Source organism: Micromesistius poutassou (assembly GCF_964030765.1).
Source record: "Micromesistius poutassou genome assembly, chromosome: 13".
Classification (NCBI taxonomy): domain Eukaryota; kingdom Metazoa; phylum Chordata; class Actinopteri; order Gadiformes; family Gadidae; genus Micromesistius; species Micromesistius poutassou.
In genome coordinates this window covers 15738067-15758975 of record NC_140283.1, presented here as the reverse complement: position 1 = coordinate 15758975, position 20909 = coordinate 15738067, and the positions used below count along the sequence as shown (strand labels likewise).

General features: G+C 41.7%; 1 protein-coding gene across 1 annotated transcript; it reads left to right on the top strand.

Annotated features, from left to right (window-relative positions):
- The first annotated feature begins 7183 nt into the window (after positions 1 to 7183).
- Positions 7184 to 8116, top strand: LOC311356972 (uncharacterized protein). Its single transcript, XM_084476837.1, has 2 exons — positions 7184 to 7289; positions 7397 to 8116. Exon 2 carries the CDS (start codon positions 7617 to 7619, stop codon positions 8106 to 8108), a length of 492 nt encoding a protein of 163 aa, XP_084332963.1. The 5' UTR covers positions 7184 to 7289; positions 7397 to 7616; the 3' UTR covers positions 8109 to 8116.
- The last annotated feature ends 12793 nt before the right edge of the window (positions 8117 to 20909 follow it).

Sequence of the window (20909 nt, the reverse complement as noted above, 5' to 3'; positions counted from 1 at the left end):
ACACACACACACACACACACACACACACACACACACACACACACACACACACAGTCCCAATCTAGGTTGGGAAACCCTACTTTAAGGTCATCCTTGATGAGGGATGATGCTTGGTGACGATCATTTAAAAACCATCCTAAACAACCTTTTACCTTGGTCAGATCGAAGGGGTTTAACCTGAACGCCTGTTCAAAGGTCATGACCTGGATGAAGAAGCTCCAGGAAGGAAAGTTGCCGTTGGCGATGGCGTTGAAGAGGTCTCCGATGGCGTAGTCGGGGTTGGAGGCGGTCGGCCTCTTCCACGCTCAAGTGAAAGAGGCGCTCACGCTCTTGATTCCCTGGTCCGTCTGGATTAACAGCGAGGAGACGTTAGACACACATAGACAGATGCACATACAGTCAACCATACGCCCGTTGTCGTTTTTTGTTGCAATGTTCTTTTATTTCATTTTATTTTTTAGAGCCATTATTATTTAGGCTATATTTATTAAATGTGTACTTTGTATAGCCGTCCTCTACTTCTGTTTCGACACCCACGTTTTAATCCGTTACAAGCGCGCAGCGTTTGACCCTCGCCATTCAAAAGCATGGATGATTATTTCTAATGTTGAAAATAAATGAAAAATAGGGATAATGTGGTCTTTGGTGTATACGTTTGCATAAACCCGACGTTATTGAGCTAGTTTACTTCAGGTGTAGGCCTACGCCTTTTTTGGTAAATACATTCATGGGGTGGTCTAGTTTACCTCAGCAGTACCCGTACTTACCAATTACATCCATGGGATCCCACTGTGAGGGATTTATGGCTCAACGTCGCCCCCTAGCGTGCATCAGCTCTATGAGAAATGATCAAGGACAACCCCATCAAAATGCATGGGTTTACATTTCGTTCCGTGTAGCACGAAACAAGTCAAGACAATCGTGCTCTGGGACACGATTCAATAGATAACGTGCGCGCATGAGCACGAAATTGCGTGATACCGGGTTGGTCAGCGACCACATTACATTACAGTGTGTGTGTGTGTGTGCAAAGCGCGTAGGGCATCCACTGGGCTGGGGGGGACAAAGGACGGAGCTGACAGCTGGTGGGGAATATCACACATCAGAGATGGATGTTCGCCTGCAGGGCTTGGCTCTCTGGTTGGCAGCCGTGCTGTCAGGGCCTCTGTGTGTCAACTGTTACTACGTCAACTGTCAACTGGATCGGACCGTGGTGCATTCGCTTTCACATCTCAAGCGAACCGAGACCACCTCTTTAGCGAGGTCTCGGCCGGCTGATTTGGTGCGCTGAGGTGTTTTTTTTTTCAAGCCGACGAGGCTGTGATCGAAATGCGGGACAGTTGCGCAGCATCGTCTTTTTTATAGCCAAAATAATTCCACACAACTGATGTGCCGCCCCTCTTTGGTACCAAACTTTCAGCTGTGCGCTCTTCTGACGAGCCTGAGGCCATTGTGCAGCAGGTTAAAGCGCAGCGTCTCTCCCTGCCTGCACTGCTTTGCTCCGCTCGGATTTGACTAATTGGCTTTGCATCCTTTCCTTCTGCCCTTGTAGTCCAAGATATGCTGCCCACCAGCTTTCAAATTACAATGCTGCCACTAGTGGCTTTGTATCAATTTTATTCACATAATTATCCCTGGCAACCAAGCGCGCAGTCCTTCCTTCCTCACTTAAAAAACCACCAGCCGCCACTGGTATGAACTACATCCAGAACCAGAATTTGTCAACATCCAAAATATGTTTTGAGTGACATGAATGAAAATCCTACAGGTGCTGCAATGAGAGTAACATATTCTGTACTCTTCTTCTGAAATGTTCCTGCAGGTTACAAGCAGAATCAGTTTGTGGTACGGCCCAGTTACCATAACTGGGCACCATGGATTGGTCCCCACACAAGAGGCTCCAGTGTGGTGTCAAACACAGAACACTGCAAACTCCACACACCAAGGAACCCAGATGAACCCAGATGTAATTAAACCCTTTATTACAGAGGACCGGCTCACTGACGAGATTCTGAAACTGAAGGTATTTGAACACTGTGGAGTATTTGTATGGTTTTTCTCATTGTTAAATCTATCAGGGCTGTAATATTTGCTATTTAACATCATAGATGAAAGCTGTGCGAAGTCTCTGCAAGGGGTGTGGCATAGACTCCAAGGGCTCCAGGATGGACCTTATTATGAGGCTCCGCAAAGAAATGCAGAACCGGTCAGCATATGACAAAGTGTTTGCAAAGGTCTGGGGGGCTTCTGGTGAGTTGATTTATATTCAAAAGTGTTTGCATCAGTAATAACTTTCAGACTTCACTACATTTCACTGTAATGGTTACTCATAACGGGTACGATAACTTTCTTTTACCAGGTGGATGTGCTGTGGTCACATGCCCTTGTGCTGTTGTTTATGGAGTTAAATTCAACCTAAGGGCTGAGAGCCCAAGAGATTGTGCTGATCTGCTGCTATCAATGAAGCATTTCCCGAATGGGTTTTCCATTGTCGTTTGTTTTTTGCAAGTATGATATACAGTAGTAGTAAGTACTTAACTGACTGTCATTTTAAAGTGGGCACCACAGTTTTAAAAAGGCTGGACTTCCTGTCCCTGGGATTGGACAGAGAAGTGGAGGCAACAGTAAGTACACTTTTAATCACCCAAATATTTGAAAACTGTTTAGTAAAATGTCTTTGCAATCCATAAAACATTCTGTTGTTTTATTACAGATCGTCAACTGTTGTTTATCACTGGTCATCAAGATTGCCAGGCAAAAGGTGTGTATGGATATTTTTTGTATCATTTCAAGGTACAACTTTCTATCATTGATAGTGATATTTTATTTTATGTAAACCCAAATAATTTAAACTGGTGTTCTGTGATTTACAGGGAAAGGATGTTCATGCTGTGGATGTTATCCCCACTTGGAGACCTCTCAATGCCGACCCGTTTCTCTCGCTGCCAGTAAGTTCTATGCATGTGTTGTGTATGGCTTAAGTTTGTTAACCCTGTACATAGTGACAGTATCTCGTACTATGGTTGCGTATCTAAAAATATCTTCATGTTGAAACTACAAGCTCTTATTGTTGTCATTCGAATGATGCAGGTAGATGCAGCATCTAGAGACTGCATCCTTTTTCCTGTATGGAAACCAGGACACTGGTGTCCTAGGTGTAAGTTTAACAGGCATCATGTCAGAGTTTTTTATAAGAATGTCACCATTTTATTATTATTTGGTCACATGACATACTTTTCAAATATTGCATCTACTTTTAGATTTTAAATTCCAGCCACACATTGTCATGAGAAGTGTAATCTATGTCATGTAAAATCATCTGCTTTGTCACATATATGTTCACTTAAAAGTTATGAAAAAGGAATTTGCAGTAGTACAATGCAGATTCAACCTTTACTTGAAAATTGTATATTTTACAGGTCCTGAAGCCTAAATTTAAGAGGATATGTCTTCTTGATTCCTCCAAGCTTAGTTGCTATGGAGACTGGCATTATTTATCCATGTTCATCTTTCAGTCTAATATTGAGGAACCGTTCAATGTTCCCGTAAATTAATGTTTGGTTCGTTTTTGTGTTTTGCATGGTGTTATATTGTTATTATTCATATTGTTATGTTTAGGAACCGTTCAATGTTCCTAGTAGAGTTAAGAATGTTGGCAACCGTTCAATGTTGCTTTTGCTGTGTTCTAAAGAAGCCTGTAGAGTTAAGTATGTTATCAACCGTTCAATGTTGGTTCTGCTGTGTTCAAAAAAGCCTTTTGGAGATGTGTTCATTACATTTGTGGTGATCAAAGTAGCACAATCTGGAGTCATACTATGCACACCTGCTCCACTGTTGCTTAAACCAATAATGGAAGCCAATTAATTAAGCAGGCTTAAATGGCTTAAAATGTTGACCACAAATGTCACGTCACATCAAAATCATGTGAGGTCTTTAATAGTGTATTTCACCATGCTATCCTTTTGTCTTTTATAGCACCATTGCCGCAAAGATAGTGCCAGGATCCTGGGCATTTGTTTCAAACAAGGTGATGGAAATTTTGGATTTATATATGCCTTGTGAAATGTGCTATGCATTTGAATAGTACTAAGAAATGTAATTGTATTAAATATATTTAAATATAATTGAGTTGTCAATAACTTCTGGCTTTTTTATCAGAATATTCCAGAACAAGCAGGCAGCGCAGACTGTGGCGTGTTCATGCTAATGGTAAGTGATAAATAAGTGATGGGATTGTGCACCTCGGCATCAAACATAATAACATAACAACTGTATCAACTGTTCTATCATATGAAAAGAATGTTAACCGTTGTTTATAATATGGATTACAGTACGCACTGTACATGGCACTGGACTGGACCTTCGACTTCACTCAGGTCAGCAATTTAAATCTGAAATTGTTAATGTACAGATCTTAGGATTGAAACTACAATGACATCTTTCTTCATCTACTAGCATGATATGCCACATATAAGGAGATGGTGGTGCCAGCTTCTGTTAGACAACATTGAACACCAAATGTATGAACAACTTCTTACTTGATAACTATGATGTGTTTCTGTGGGGGGGGGGGGGCTTAAAGGAACAGGAAAGGTACTGTAGTTTGTATTAGTCCCCAGCAAGAGGATTTTGTCAACAATAATAACTTTGTTTTCCTGTACCAAATGGACTCTTAAACCGAAATATGAACCAAACCATGTGTACCGTCAAACCCTCCTACATGAAAAGCATCTTGCTAATGTCACCCCTTTGACATTTCTACATAGGAAGAGAAGACGGATAGAGCCCATGACACATGGAAGAGAGCAGGAGCAGGAGTTGGCAACATGTATTGAGCAGGTCTTTTATTTATTAATAATTTATTTTTGATTTTGTTTGTTTGCATGTGTTTCTTTTTTGGGGAAATATAATATTTATTGAATACATTCAGTGCTCATGCTTTCAGTATTTCTATTAATGCTGTTTGGCTTAATACTAACTGGAGATGATGTATTCAATAGAAGAATCTTATTTGTTTCAGTTGCCATCTTGCCTGTTGGAGATCATCTTTGCTGAGGTCGTTCTTCATGATGGAGACAGAGCTCTAATGACCCTGTCCCATGTGCCTTCCTGCTTCAGAGAAGTGGTGGAGAGGGAATACTTCAAGAGAAAAGTGCATTTTCTGTGGCTTGACAGTAAGATTACAAAAACAGTCATAGCTATACTGGTGTTGCCAACTGGACCATGTTCTCGGCACAATACAGGGCAGACTTTTACAAAATGTACACTCTGGATACGTTTAGAGAGTGCAGGGTGACTTTCAAAAACTGCATACCAGGTATGAAAATTATGCATGGAAATGTAATGAGTACTTCTTTCAGTTATTGCTATCTAAAGATGGCAGTGAAAACTTGTTTTGTTTTTAAAACTTTTGTAGAAGTTGTTGCAAAGACTAGTGTGTTGACCAAGTAGTTTTTATAAAAATAAATGTATTCCTATTCGTATTCCATGGGCATCCATAAGGCAGTAATGATGGTCTCATGCAGTAGTAAAAGAATAATAAATATGGATATAAATAATTTAATAACTAATAATTGTAGCCGTTTAAAACTGACACAAGTAAACATTGCAATTACAAGTAATAAAACCCAAGAGACACAAAAATAGAACCTTACAGTGAGTATCTCTATGGGTAGAATACTGACCAGAGGACTTCTAGACACCAAGGGTTTCTTCAATGTGATAATCCATAGAAAATAAAGGGGGGCCCTCTAACAAGGACTGTTTTTATTTAGCGACAGGCTGCAGGAAAGGGGAAAAGAGGAGAGCTGCGGGGCATCTACTCCGAGAACTCGCACGCTGGCTTCTGCTCTCACACACAATAAATGGGCCATGGGTTGGTGGGTGAACATTCATTTAATTTTATTTGGTTGAAAAGTTTCCAGGATGCTGTGAATGTTGGTCCAAATAGGATCTACAGAGGGGCAACTCCAAAATATATATGAAAATGCTTTGTGTCCATGTTTATGCCACATCAGGATTTGGATACACAACTAATACTTGTTAGTAGGATCAATTATCTATTGGTTTTTGTCTTCTCATGGAATTTGTTGACAGAATATATCACTAGATTTATCCTTTCATATATGTCCCTCAATATTTGTGATGTGACTTATTGAGTTGATGATGAATTGTCCGGTGGGGGGGGGGGGTCATGCAGGGTCGATTGCAGGGTCATGTCAAAATAAAATTATATCGCCGGGGGGGGTTATGCATAAATTGATCAGAGGTCCAAATCCCTCCGGTGGGTCTTAAAATAAATAACCAACAGTCCCTAAGTTACGTAAGTTGCAAGTTACAAGTTGTAAGTTACTTGTGGAGACCACGAGTGGTTTTACCACAAGTCCATTGGGTTGAATTTGTTATTACCCAGTGTGCTTTGTGGAATGGTCTCAATGTTTTGTTTTATTTCATGTGAATAGCCTAGGCCTAGTTTACTAGTAGGCTTTTTTTTCAGAAAGCAGATGTTCGTCACACGATGTCATTGATGTGAAATATTAATGGAGGCTATCGGGTGACAGCGGCAGAGGGCTAACCGGCTGTGGGACTCCCAGCATCCTGCTCTTAAAGGCGACATATTATACCACCAGGTGGGAGTGGGATTAGCCCTTACGAGCCGTTTTTTAAAAATCACAAGTGGGCGTGTGCACCTAGATGTACGATGGTAGACTGATCTATCCAGCGCACATCTAGGTGGACACGCCTACTTGTTCAAACGGCTTGCAACGGCTAATCGCATTCACACCTAGTGGTATAACATGTCACTTTTAAACACGCTGACGCTGGAGGGGTGTTCTGACAGGCAGTGTGGCGTCGTTCTGATAGGCCTTTTTTTTGTGATTATTCATATGCGTCTTCTCTCTCCCCTGCTCGCTGTCTCTCTCCCCTGCTCTATGTCTCTCTCCCCCGGACCAGGGCAGGACGCCCGCCTACTACTACAACTGCTCCAGAAAGGGCCACTTTGGCCACGTGAGTCGCCGCTTCAGTCTGCACCGCAGCATCCTCTCCTCTTGTCCCTCCCTCTATCTCTTTACCCTGCTCTCCCTTTCTTCATTTTCTCCAAAGCAAATAATGAATCAAATTTATGATCTAAAGATGAATATTATCAAAAAATATAGCGAGCGTGTGCCCTTTTTGCAAGATCAGTCGGATGTGTAATGGGACCTACCCCAGCACGCCCTTCATCAATCACTACGACACTCCTGTCAACTTCAACCAGAGGGAGCACAGGGTGAAGTGGAAGGTCAAAGGTAAGCTCTGTCTCTCTTCTCCTCTGACACACAGCACCCTGACCCCACTAGTTTCAGAATGCCACTGAATAACGTTGTGATTTTATTTACTATTCCCCCCCGTCCAGAACTTGAGGAAGCCGGCCTGCTCGGCACCACACCCAAACCCCCCCACCGCCCCGGGACCACCGAAGAAGGGGCAGAGGACCAGCCACTACCACGACTACAAGAAGAAGAACCACCACCGGCAGCAGGAGAACGCCAACACCCAGGAGGAGGGACCCGGCTCCAGCTCCACCCCCACCCACACCCACGCCCTGCTGGCCGGCCGTGGTCTTCAAGACCAAGATGTCCGCCAAGCTGAAGCCGACGCCCGTCAGCGGCGCCGCCAACCAGTGGAAGCCCAAGCGTGACGTCCCCGCCACCAAGGCTCCGCCCTCCTCCTCCTCCACCACCACCACTGCCGGCGCCGCCACACCACAGAAACGCGCGTTCTACGAGGAGGAGTGCTTCCGGGGCGGGGAAGAGAAGGCGGCGAAGAAGAGCAGGAACAAGAAGAACCCCAACCGGCTGAACTGGGTAGCGGCGGCGACGGAGCCGCGCACGTCGCCCTTCAAGCGCGAGTCCTACACCCCGCAGCAGCTGTACGGCGGCCGTGGGGCGGGGAAGGAGAAGGGGAAGAGGGCCGGCGGGAAGAAGAAGAGGTCATCTAAAGGCGGCGGCGCAGACATGTACCCCGCCGACGAAAACCTTCACCATCAAACAGAGGAAAGGGAAACGCAAGCAGTAGAGCGACACGGTTACCGCTACAGAGCTGAGCTGTTGGTCTTGTCAGCCTGAATTCTGTTGGTTTATATGAACACACACAACACAACACACAGCTGGTTGAAACACTGCAGTAGCAGAAACCTCAAAGATGAATGGAAGGCAGGTTCAGAATAAATGTGGAGATGTTTCTTCATGGTCTTCTAAGTGCGTTGGTTTATTTACTTCCATGATGTTAAGTCAAGTGAAGGCGAGTTAACCAAAATTTATATTGATAAGTGGCTGTCAAAGGAACCGATTGTTAATGTTTTACCTTAATTTCCTTATGAGTCTGCTCAACCTCTGTTCAAATAAAAAAGTTTTTGGCTTGTAAATCTGTCAAGCCTATAGACTTTGGTCTTTCATTTACTTTCATGCTGTGCGTTTGCAAGTTCCAACTTGGAGATTGAATATAGTATAGGAGACTACCATTGTGCCTCTGATATAAGCTGGTAGTTTTCAGTGCTTTACAGTCTGCTTATTCTTGTAATAGGCCTATAAAACAGTCTACTGCAACACCTTGTGGTTATATTCTGCTAATCAAGTTCTCGAATGGAGGACCAAGCACAGGAATCATTCACGTTGGAAGTAATCTCTTCAACTCACTAAACTCACTAAACTTATTTTTTTTACTATTCAGTAGCTTTTAAATTTGTTTTTCATGATTGATGGACGCGATATTAAATATTGATTTGATCCAATGATGGCCGTTTATCTGTCAACTGTCTTGAAATCTCACGTTTTTCTGGACACGCATATGTAATATTTTGTGTGCCTACTATAACTATAGCTTGTATAGTCTTATATCTTTACTGAAGCGAGTTTAGAGGCTGTCATAATGTTGACCATAACTGTAAATGCACACCAGTCAACCACCAGCAAGTCCCAGAGACAGAGTTGGGTCAGATATGGGAAAGGTATATTAATTATGTTGCTTACATTTGACATGCTTTATGTTGTGTGTTTTTCAACGAATGTTTACTTTGCTAAGCAACCTGGAAGCAGCTTCAGATATGATCCATCTTGTGGAATCTGCGCAGTCAGAAGAGCTTTGGGCCCGGTTTCCCGATAACGTCCAGTCTTAACGCGCTACAAAGACTCCTACGTTTAGACGTATCATTTGTTTACCTACATAGGCATGGTTCCCGAATGGTCTCCTACGACCAGTTAAGTAATGCATTACATTACTGGCGTGAGATTCTGCAGAATCTTGTAATGCATTCATTATAGCAGGGTCCGCGGGTGTAAATGTTGACTGTGGTGGGGGACGGACGGACGGACGGACCGACGATCGGGATTGAGGGGGGGGACGGGGGACGCGTGTTTTTTGTTTTTTTGGCCGTGAGAAATTGGATGTGTGGCGTGTGTAAGCAGGCAAAAACGTGTGTCACACGGTGAAACCGTGCAAGTTGGCAGCTCTGAAATGTATAAATCGAATTACGTGGGAGCCAGAGGGAACCAAGCTCCCAAAAAGGCAACAAAGTCAGAAAACTGAGGGGGTCTCTCATATATCTGAAGGTGTCTGCCTTGTAATTTCATCTTAAACAACGCTCATTATCCATCCCCGTGCGGTCTTACCTATTATTAAATAATTAAAAAATAATAATTATTAAAAAATATATAAAAACAGATTTTAAAAAAGATATTTAAAAAATCGGAAAAAAAAATTATGAAAAAAAATTATATCAAAAAAATTCTTAAAAAAATGATTAAAAAAAAAATTATATAAAAAAAATTATGAAAAAAAAATTATATAAAAAAAAATTATATAAAAAAATTATAAATTAAAAAAATAATAAAAAAAAATTGGACCTGCGCACAAATGTTTTTTTTTGGACCTGCGCGCGCATCTTTTTTTTGGACATGCGCATGCGCATCTTTTTTTGGACATGCGCATGCGCATCTTTTTTTGGACATGCGCATGCGCATCTTTTTTTGGACATGCGCATGCGCATCTTTTTTTGGACCTGCGTGCGCATCTTTTTTTTGGACATGCGCACGCGCATCTTTTTTTGGACATGCGCGCGCAGGTCCAAAAAAAGATGCGCGTGCGCATGTCCAAAAAAAGATGCGCGTGCGCATGTCCAAAAAAAAGATGCGCACGCAGGTCCAAAAAAAGATGCGCGTGCGCAGGTCCAAAAAAAAGATGCGCGCGCAGGTCCAAAAAAAACCATTTGTGCGCAGGTCCAATTTTTTTTTAATTATTATTATTTTAATTTATAATTTTTTTTTAATAATTTTTTTTATATAATTTTTTTTTTTATATAATTTTTTTTGGATATAATTTATTTTATATATAATTTTTTATCATTATTTTTTAACTGTCTTCTAAATTAAGGAAATGATACAGGGAAACGAATAAATCATTACACGCCACGAGTGAACTTAATAAGCGATCGAAATACTTTTTTCAACCACCGCCTCTTTCCCTTGACATTTAGTTTTCACCTGACAAATGCGACCGATGTAATTAAGGCAACCCGGTCTCACAGGAATCCGTGAAATGAGTCAGTCTACGTGACGTAGGCCTATAGTAGGCTAGCCTATATTTTAATCTAACATCTTTAATGGTAAGAGACTGCACGGGGATGGATGAGTGTTGTTTAAGATGAAATTACAATGCCAAATATGGCAGACACCTTCAGATATGAGACCCCTCAGTTTTTTGACTTTGCCTTTTTGGAAGCTCAGTTCCCTCTGGCTCCCACGTAATTCGAACACTGATTTATACATTTGCAGGGCATGTTAAATAAGTGCGGTGTAAAACCAAAGATAATACCGTTAGCATCTACAACTTGTATTTAATAAGCCTAAATTGTTGTGCTGTGTCCTGATTAGCTGAAGAGAAATAGCCACATCGTTGCGTTCTAAAATTGGACCTGGCGATTTGACATGTTCAATCTTTGGGGACTCCTTGCAACGGCATCAGCCGCCTTGCGACGACCAGTTCACACTGCTGCAACTTTTCCCCTGCGACGTCCCAAGAGTCTCGTTGCGTCGCGAATCTTTGGTCTGAACTGGTCTTAGGAGACCGTCTATGTGGTATCAATGATAAATTTACCTTAACATGTTCGCTGTTGTAATTAGAATAGTTGGTTGAATAATGGACTAGGCCAACATGGACGCAAGATAACCTAATGTGCTATGATGATATTGCTTTTGATAAGGGTGATGTGTACCTTTTTCTAAATATTGTTATGTTTTATATATATATATTTTTTTTTAATTTAAATTTAAATATGGTATCACTATTAAAATGTGACAATGTTTCTGTATACAAATGTTATATCTCCTGTACATGTTTGTATATAATTATATTATAGTACCTGTGGTGTAACTTTGGTGATTTGGATACACTGTGACCCCAAACACACTCGTGTCTTGGGGTGATTGGGTGATTGGCAGGCGAGCCTATAAAAGGCCGCTGCGCCCTGTGACGCATCAGGTACAAGGAACACGGATGAAGGGCTGGACCCGAAACGTTTCCCCTTGTTTATGTGTCCTGTAATTGTTGTTTCGGCTTTTAAAATACTTTTGGAACTTCTCAGCCCTAGTGCGCGATCTCCCCATTCTTCACTTGATAAACACTTAAAATATTAGTTTGCCAGCTGCTGGTCAGAGATGACTATGGGCATCAAGAGAATTAACATGAAAAAGTTCAGTGTTAAATTTCACGTGACATGTCATTCACAGCTGCTAGTCAGTGATCAAAGTGTGAATTTCAAATTCAACAATATGGCCAAATATTCAGGTATAACTTGAAAAACATTCTGCAGTTACACTTATGCTAGAACAATAATCCCTGCTCAGATGCATCTAAAATACAATTTAAAACAATAAAATGTGTGATAAACACTTAAAACATTAGTTTGCCAGCTGCTGGTCAGAGATGACTATGGGCATCAAGATAATTAACATGAAAAAGTTATGTTAAAATTCACATAACATGTCATTCACAGCTGTCTTGACACATGGCTTCACAGGTCTAACTTGAAAATACATTCTGCATTAACATTTTGCTAGAACAATCAATGTAGCAATGTAGCAATGTAACAATGTAGAAAAATATAAATAAAATAAATCAATGTCAAATTTCATGTTGCCTTATTAGCAAGAACTACATAACTTACAAATGGGTGTAACACACATTTGACAAACTTTTGAGTTATTAACCAGCAATTAGTCTGAGAACACAACACAAAACAATTATGTGAACTTGTCAAATTTCACAGCTGCTAATCAGAGCTGACTCCAAGAGGGAAAACCTGTTTCTTTATTTCACTTTTCTTTTTGCAACGTTTAGACAAGACAAAGCTTTTTCTTTAGAGATCGCACACAGAGCATTTTGGGCCATTATCCAGGAACACATGTTTCAAAGGTGTACTTAAGGTCCTCCGGATAGGAAATATTGAGTGCATAAAGGAGGCCGAGAAGGTAGGCCATGGGAGTATCCGGAAGGTCCTTTACTACTATGGATTCCTCTAAGATGAGTGCGATGTTTTGGATCTTGGGGGATGAGGCTTCAGCCACACAGGACATACAGAATTCCCACAGTGACTCCCTTGGCAGCCACGTCATCTGGATCAGTTTCCTGTTTGAGGACATTAAGAAATATGATTTTCAATTCAAACTCACATCACATACTACATGTCTTGTAGGGAGCCAGGCATCTCAAATTGGATTGTCATATCCAATATGAAGTTGTCTGTCATTTTAGCTTTGTTGTTGAAGGACCATTCCGGTGTATACTGATCCATATCCCCGTCATTCAAGCCTATCTGGTGCTGTCCATGGGAAAAATTAGAAAATTTGTAAAGCTGACTTAATGTGGTATTCAATAACACACAAGTTTAAGCAAGCACTCCGATTGGTCAATTCCCATTCTAGAGTGTGTTTAAATGCCTGGTGAAAGAACAGACAAAAATAATGTGCCTAATTACAGAAAGTATCGCTACGCTAACTAGCTGAAACTACTTTCATGAGCCTAGTTTCCATAACAACGTTCAACTGTTACATTGTTTCACTTGCGCAGTAGGAACGAGGCGCTTTTACTATAGGAACTATTTTCTGATGGAGATGAACTCGGGCAGAAAGCTTGAATTTGAGGGCAAATTAACCCACAATATGAAAACATTTTACAATATTGTTGATAATGAAGATGGTTTGTGTTATTGATTTGCAATCTTACACTCGATGGTGTTCTTGAATGTCATTATTGGTACTTGAAGCACAGGACTTCGGAACTCGGCGCAAGCGCCTCGTTCCTACGGCTGTGCTTTGCGTACCAATAACATTTAAGAACGCCATCTTGTGTAAGATTGCTTAAAAGAACCGATCACAGGTGGCCAGAGTAGGAAATGTGACATCCACTATCCCTCAGCACAAGTGCTTCCCAGGGCCAGAGCCGTATATAGAGAGAGTTCCGCCAACTCTGTTTAGAACGTTCAGGACAATTCTGTCGTGGATTGGTTCAAAGGTAGTCACGTGTTTTGTGTACGCCATCTTACAGACCAAACATTAATCAATCGTCATTGCCATGCTATCAAGGCAAGTGCGACAACTTACAAGAGAGGAATATATATCTGTAATATCATTACTTTTCGAAAGAAAATGTCGTGTTGTGTAGCCTATGGTTGCTCTCTAAGGCCCGGACGTGGTAAACGTCTGCATCATTTCCCTCAGGACCCTACTAGGAGGAAATTGTGGGAGCAGAGGGTCAGAAGGATGAACTGGAAGCCGAATAATTTTTCCTTGTTGTGTGATGTAAGAACATTTCTATCATGGACTTTGTAAAGAAAACACATTTGGAAAATATTATTGTACCCCATCAATTCATGGCCTGCTTCGAAAAAAGTACTAACCAAAGTGAATTTGATTTGAACTTAGCCTAGTAGTGTTAAGCTACACGATGCTCGCTAGCTCTTTGCGCATTTTTTATGCTAATGTTAGCACTGAACTCCGGGACAAACAACCTGCATCTGCCGTCTGTATTTTTCCACCAGGCTCTTTTATGCATAAGTATGCATAAGTATGCACTGGTTAGATGCCATTCTGTGAAAATCTATGCAATTTTTAGAATAATGACAACTATTAATACTACATCATTGCAAGGCTAGCCTACTTGACGTGCTATCTTTCTGCACTGCCGCATTTTACCCTGCATTCTTTCAAAACACCGGCTGCATTGTCTTTGTTTATGTTCATGCATGTCAGAAAGATTGTGATTAACTTTGCACGGAAATCATGTGGATATATTGCAAACAAATGCCCTTTTGCAGCATTGCTTGGTCAGCTATTTCTCGAGTTACAGATAATACATGGTCAGTTCATGTTTGCTGGAGAGATTTGTTACTCTTGTCTAGAGTCTAGTGCAAACAGCATGGTGCCAAAGCGCTTATGTAATCCATGCAATAACTATGCATTGGTTAGATGCCATTCTGTAAAAATCCATTACCATCATTTACTTTCTTTCTGAAATTGCATTAAAATGTCTGACTCCGTTTGTAGGACCACTTCGATGAGACAGTTAGTCACAGAGCTGATGGTGCTAGGAAGCTCAAGCCGAATTCCATCCCAACACTGTTCGTCTTCACCCCACCGACACCGCCCAGCAGACCCACCAAACGAAAACGGACTGAAGATTAACCATCTCTGAATCATCTCTGAATGCAAACATTCAGAATGTATTCAGAATGTATTATATGCTATATAGTGTAAGAAGTAAATATATTAAAGATTGTCTAATACAAAATGTATACTTTTACCATAATATTTGAGATGTTTTAATGGCTCTTCCCTGATTTCACTGTAGTAATTTGAATATGAATTTCTGTTGAGTGTTTAAATGTTGTACAAATGATTGCGTACTGCTAGGATTTGAATGCAAACATTCAGAATGTAGTCTAAGAAGTAACCAAAGTTATTTTTATATTGCTAATGTGTGATTCATTTTTTATGAAAGAGAAAACAACTCTTTAATTGATAAACAAAATCATACGTGTATGGTCTTTTTTCCCTTGGGCATTAGTCATCAGTCAAACTTTTAACAATAGACACAGTCTGATCATGACACCTAAGTAGGCTACAAGAAGGGTTAATTTGATGTTTAGGAGAAATATTTATAGTCTAGATTAAAATAAATAACCAAGAAGTTGTCTCAATAAGTAATTATTTAGGCTAGGCTAGGCTACACGGCGACGGCTATCGGAGAAGGTAAGGTGAACGCGGCTCCACTGATAGGCGATCAGGGCTCCAGAGTGCGACCTATTAGGTCGCATATGCAACCTAATTTCTTAAGGTGTGAGTTAAAATTTAATGAGGTCGCTCCGGTGCTACTTGCAGGAGGACGAGCAGATATGAAGTGGTCGATAGTAGATTATTTCAAGAAGAAAAATGTGTCGGAGGAGGAAACAAATGAGGCTGTTGTTGGTGCTGGAGAAGGGTTAGCAGAGGAAGCAAAAAGAATCTCAGATTCTTCTTCTGAAGAGGACAGTGACAGGTTTGCGAAAGAGGCGGGGGGCAGTGGGGAGAAAAAATTATTGTTTTATAAAGTAAAGTATTAGCCACAAATATGGCTGGCGCAGTTCCCGTGGTTGCGTTATGAGGGACAAACCATGGTGTGTGTACTGCAGGACATGTGGCCCGTCCGTTGCAGGCAAAACACATTTTGTAAACGGGTCTACACAATTCAAAGTTCAGTCATTAAAATTACACAATGAAAGCCAAAAGCACAAGACGTGCAGGGACCGCTGCATCACATGAAGCTCCCAGTCTCTCCCCACCTCATTTAATCGGATAGATGAGACCAATCGGTCGGCGGAGAATGAAAAAATGATCAAGTTTAACACCGCCTACAACATCGCTAAAGAGGAACTCCCGTTCACAAAATGATGAAGAACGGACTGAACGTCAACCCCACATATTCCAACGACACTGCGTGTGCACAATTTGTGGGAGTTATAGCAGACACACTCAAGGGAAAGACCGCTGACAAAATCGCATCCGCCCCCTACCTCTCGTACATGCTTGACGGTTCCACTGACAAATCCAAAGAGTGCGAGATTATATATGCCCGTATCGTTGAAGATGGAAAACCGTGCAATATTCTTATTGGCCATATTGTGGTTGAACAAGCCCATGCAGAAGGTAAGGAATGTGTCTTATTTCTGTTTCATATAGCCAAATGATAATAACTATATGGAAAAATGCTCTATAGGTTAATTATAATTTCCTTTAGAATTAAATTATTTAATGCCATCATGCCCAGGTATCTTATAAAAACACACAGAATAACGTGTGTGTGTGTGTGTGTAAATATAAATATTCCATGTTATGTGCTTAATTAAAGGCGTTTATCTATCTTTATTTTTATTCTTTATCTATTTATTTGTCAATCTTTCATAAACATAAGGTCATGTATTAATAACACGCTAGACAAAGAAAAATATGGTGCTACCTAATTTGTTTTGGTGCTACTAAATGAAAAGCTAGGTGGCACCAGTGCTACCTGTGAAAAAGTTAGTCTGGAGCCCTGTAGGCGATGTAGGCATAATTGTCTGTCTTCTCGAGACGTTCAACGTGATATATTTGTAAAAGCGTTGATATTTTAGCCAAGTATGAGAAACCTTTTAACATTCACAAACAGTTTATGATGATAATGAGCGATTTGTTGCAACATCCCACCTTTGTTCCATTGGCAGACGTTGTACAGTGAGCTGACTTGGGTCTACAAGATGGCACCCATGATTTCAGTTGGCAGAACTCTCTCTATATACGGCTCTGCCCAGGGCTATGTGATGCACCCGCTGCAGAGCAGCAATCACACCTCCATCATCAAATTTGCTGCTGCAATGGGTTGGTGCACCTGATCAGCAGAAACAACAATCAAATGGGCCTATACCTAAAAGGAGCCCTATGAATTAATAAGCCATTTAAAGGTCCCATAGCATGAAATTTTCACTTTGAGGTTTTCTAACATTTGTGGAGTTGAGTTCCCCTAGCCTCCCTATGGTCCTCCAGTAGCTAAAAATTGCGTTAGGTGTAAACCGAGAAGTAGCTATCTTGCGCCGTCTTTGAAAAAAGGATCGCTGAAACGCTTCGATTTGGCTTGGCCCCATATGACGTCATATGGGGCCATGTTACCTCCCCTTTCTCTGCTTGGCCCGCCCAGAGAATTTGGCCCCAGAGAATTTGGCCCGCCAGACAATGAGCTAGGACACACACTGTAACGCAAGTGTTCTTTGTTATTTGGATAACCGTTCCGCTGTTGGTGTAAAGGCCCATTCACACCCTACGGTAAATACGGATACGGACACTCTGGTCCCAGAGGTCGTCCGTCAGTGGGTCCGTCGCCTCTGAGCTTACGAATCCGGAGTGCTCCGGACAAACCGGTGCAATACCACTGGAGTTCGAGGCGGCAGTAGAGGCAGAAGTCCAACCACGAGAGTAGTAGGCCTATAATAACTGATATGTATATATATTTTGTATTTAACGTTTTATACTTATATTATACTATATACTTCACCTTATAATTTTATTGTTCACCTGCTTTGGCAATGCAAATGTATATTTTTTATGCCAATAAAACGTTTTTGAATTTAAATTTTGAGCAGAGAATCTGCAGGTTGGTGAGGGGTGCCACATGCCACCGCCACGTACACTTTGTGCCGGATGACACAGAGCAAAATCATCTCCTCTACAGATACTATGTTTGCGATCGATGCCGGTCATTTTATACACGACAGTCACTGCCCTCTAGAGGTTGTTTTGCGTAACATCCATAACACTGAAACCGGACGGAGGTATGAAGGGTAGTCCCGGAGACAACGTTTAGTACGGACGGACGAATTTCGTCCGGATCTGGAGGTATGAGGCGGCCTTCATGGCGCATAACATGGAACAAAATAACGCAAGCTTGCATAAAGCTCCCATTTGGTGAAAAGACTAGACTGCGTCGGGTTGGTTGAGAAGGAATTGGGAAGGAGGAAAAAAGGATTGTTGCCTAGGATTGTCCGTCGGAGCCCCGCTGTAGCGGGCAGCGGGGCTGGGCGGGCAGCCCCGGGGTTGGCCAGCGTTCAGCAGGTAGCCCCGGGGGTGGCCAGCGGGCAGCGGGGTTCCGACGGACCGCTGCCGTGGCAGCAGGGCTGGGCGGCCAGCGTTCCACGGAGCTTTGACGGATCCTTTTCTCCTCCATGTCGCGGATCCCAATTCCTTCTCAACCAACCCGACGCAGACAACCCCGTGCAACAATCGCGGGCAACAATCCCCTTCTCCTCAATTTCTTTTCTCCGTTGAGTCTGTAGCCTACTTAATATTGACGTGGAAGTGGAAGAACCAGAGGCGTCTGAGAACCCGTCGCAGTCGTTTGAGATTCATAATATCATACGGAGGAGCAAACAGCTTTTGACCATGATAATATATATTATATAGATATTTAAATATAATATGATATTATTTAGATATAGAGCTCCAGGACTCCCGCCGGAGCACCCGGAGTGTTCAGTGTTCCACTGTAAACACTAGCGCATGGTACTGTGGCTGCAAGCTGCTCAGGGCCACACTCCCACCCTCCACCTTGACCCGTCTCTAAAAACGGCACGTTTGTGGAGAGCTCATTGTGGGACTGGCTCGTAGTGGCTGTAACTCTGCACCAAGGCTGAATTTCTTGAACGTCTTCAAGTACTGTATTAGGGGCCCACTAACACCTTTATTAAAGCATCCATAAAATAGCATGCCATGGGACCTTTAAACAAATAACATTTCCTAGCATTCAGCAAATATCTCCTCATGATCCAATAGCTATGCGACCCCTGAGGGTGTTGTAAAAAACTCTGGTCTTCTCAGCAGCACGTAGGCTGATAACTATGAAAACTATGTAAACTACACTACCGTAATTTCCCGCATATAGGCCGCATCGTGGACAAACCGCAAGCCTTTAATTTATGTATTAAAAAAACAATTGTGTGCATGAGAACGGTGAGAGCACATCAAACGCGTGTAGCAGCTAGGACCCGTCTTTCTTTACTGTCTGTGAGTGTGTGTCGCTGTTAAACACCTGACAATGAGCTAGTTTACCATGATAAGACCGCCATATGAATCTGGAAAAAATGAATAAAGACAGGATTTGGTCTCCTATATTTCCTATGCAGGATAACTCATGTGTGTTTCCATTGAAAACAAGAAAATTCAAAGTGATCCTAAACTTTAAACCTACTCTACGTTCTGTTGGGCAAAAGCATCAATCAAGAAATTTAAACAAATAATACAAACTGAACTTCCACCATCATGCATAGCACACATTTAAACAGATAAAAGAGCAGAGAGGAGCCAGCTCAATAAAAGCATCTTCCCTCATGGTATAATCTATCTATCTATAATCTATGGTATAATTCACCCCTGTGAGATGCGTGCCAGCTCACCAGCATAACCTGCAATGTCCACAAAACCAAGGAAACGGTTCCAACCCAATGTAGAAGAGTATATCACCCTTGTAGTTATGTGGCCCAGAACATTTGACTTGGACTGTAAGAAAAATAATAGCTTGCAGCCTGTAGAGGCCTAGACCTAATCACTAGTATCAAAAGAATGACCTGACAGGTGGTGAGTGATATGGCTGTGATCTAGCCCCCTAGTTCTAGCCAAAGCAGGTAGCCTCTGTCTAACATCTGCCGACAACAACCTGTATATCAAAGCAGCATCTTCCTCATGGTATAATCTGAAACCCCTGTCAAATGCGCTAGAGGGACTCATTTCACAACAACCATATAACCTTATATAAGACAGGCAATTAACTTCCCTTCCCTCTCTCAAGCTTCCCTCTCTCGAGGGCGAAACAGAAATAAACTTTCAGATTTTCTACTTTTTACTACTATTTTCAATTACAGTATCTTCATTTTACAATTGTATCTCTATGCTTGTAAAATGTATATTAATGACCATTAATACTTAAAAGACACTGCTTGAAAATTAGATTAGGATCTTCACGTAGGAACACAGGAAGTCCTTTCATGGCTGCTTTCTTGCTGTGTCTGACGATGTTGGTGGTCTCAAAGAAAAAAGGAAAAAAATAGAAAGATAGCTCTAATAATAGCAAGACTAATTGTAATTCAACAGATTGAATTTCATCTGGGCAAAAGTATTGTTTGGTACTGTACACACACCTCATCATCAAGCTTTCTCAGTATCTCCTTCAGGTCCTTGCCAAACTCTGTTTTTCGGGCGCGGTACAAACTCAGCAGTAGGGGCGCATATTTTTCTACAGCAGCTCTGAATGTTCCGAGTAGATCTTTGTAATGCAGAAAAACTCCTCACAAATCTGTAAAATGCAGGAAAAAACAAATATGTACAGAGGAATAGTAAGTAAATTGGGAGAATTTGTAACCTGTCAAATATAGCCATTATCATTTTTAAAAGCATTTACAGCCACTCCAGGTTGTAGTGGATGCCTGCTTGCGTGAATGAACGTGTGTGCACGTGTGTTCGTGCGTGTGTGTATTGCGAGCGTATGCGATTTCAAAGTAACAAACAAAAACTCAAAGCCGATGCATGCATCCAAAACTATTAATTCAAAACCAAATCCCCCCCCCCCAAAAAAAATCTAAAACAGCGTCGCTTATTCGCTTCAAATACTTTCTTTTCTTTTCAAAACTTGGGAATTAATACGGCGCGGTAAATAAAGTATTTAAAGCGAATAAGGGACGCTGTTTTTGTTGTTTATTTGGTTTTGAACGAATAGTTTTGGACGCATGCATCGGCTTTGAGTTTGTTACTTTGAAATCGCACACGCACACGCACGCGCTACAACCTGCCCGAGTGATGCCGCAGCGCGTTGACTAGTCC

Bases quoted from the DNA above. Each gene is read 5' to 3' on its own strand.
- LOC311356972 (XM_084476837.1), top strand. From the start codon at position 7,617: ATGTCCGCCAAGCTGAAGCCGACGCCCGTCAGCGGCGCCGCCAACCAG.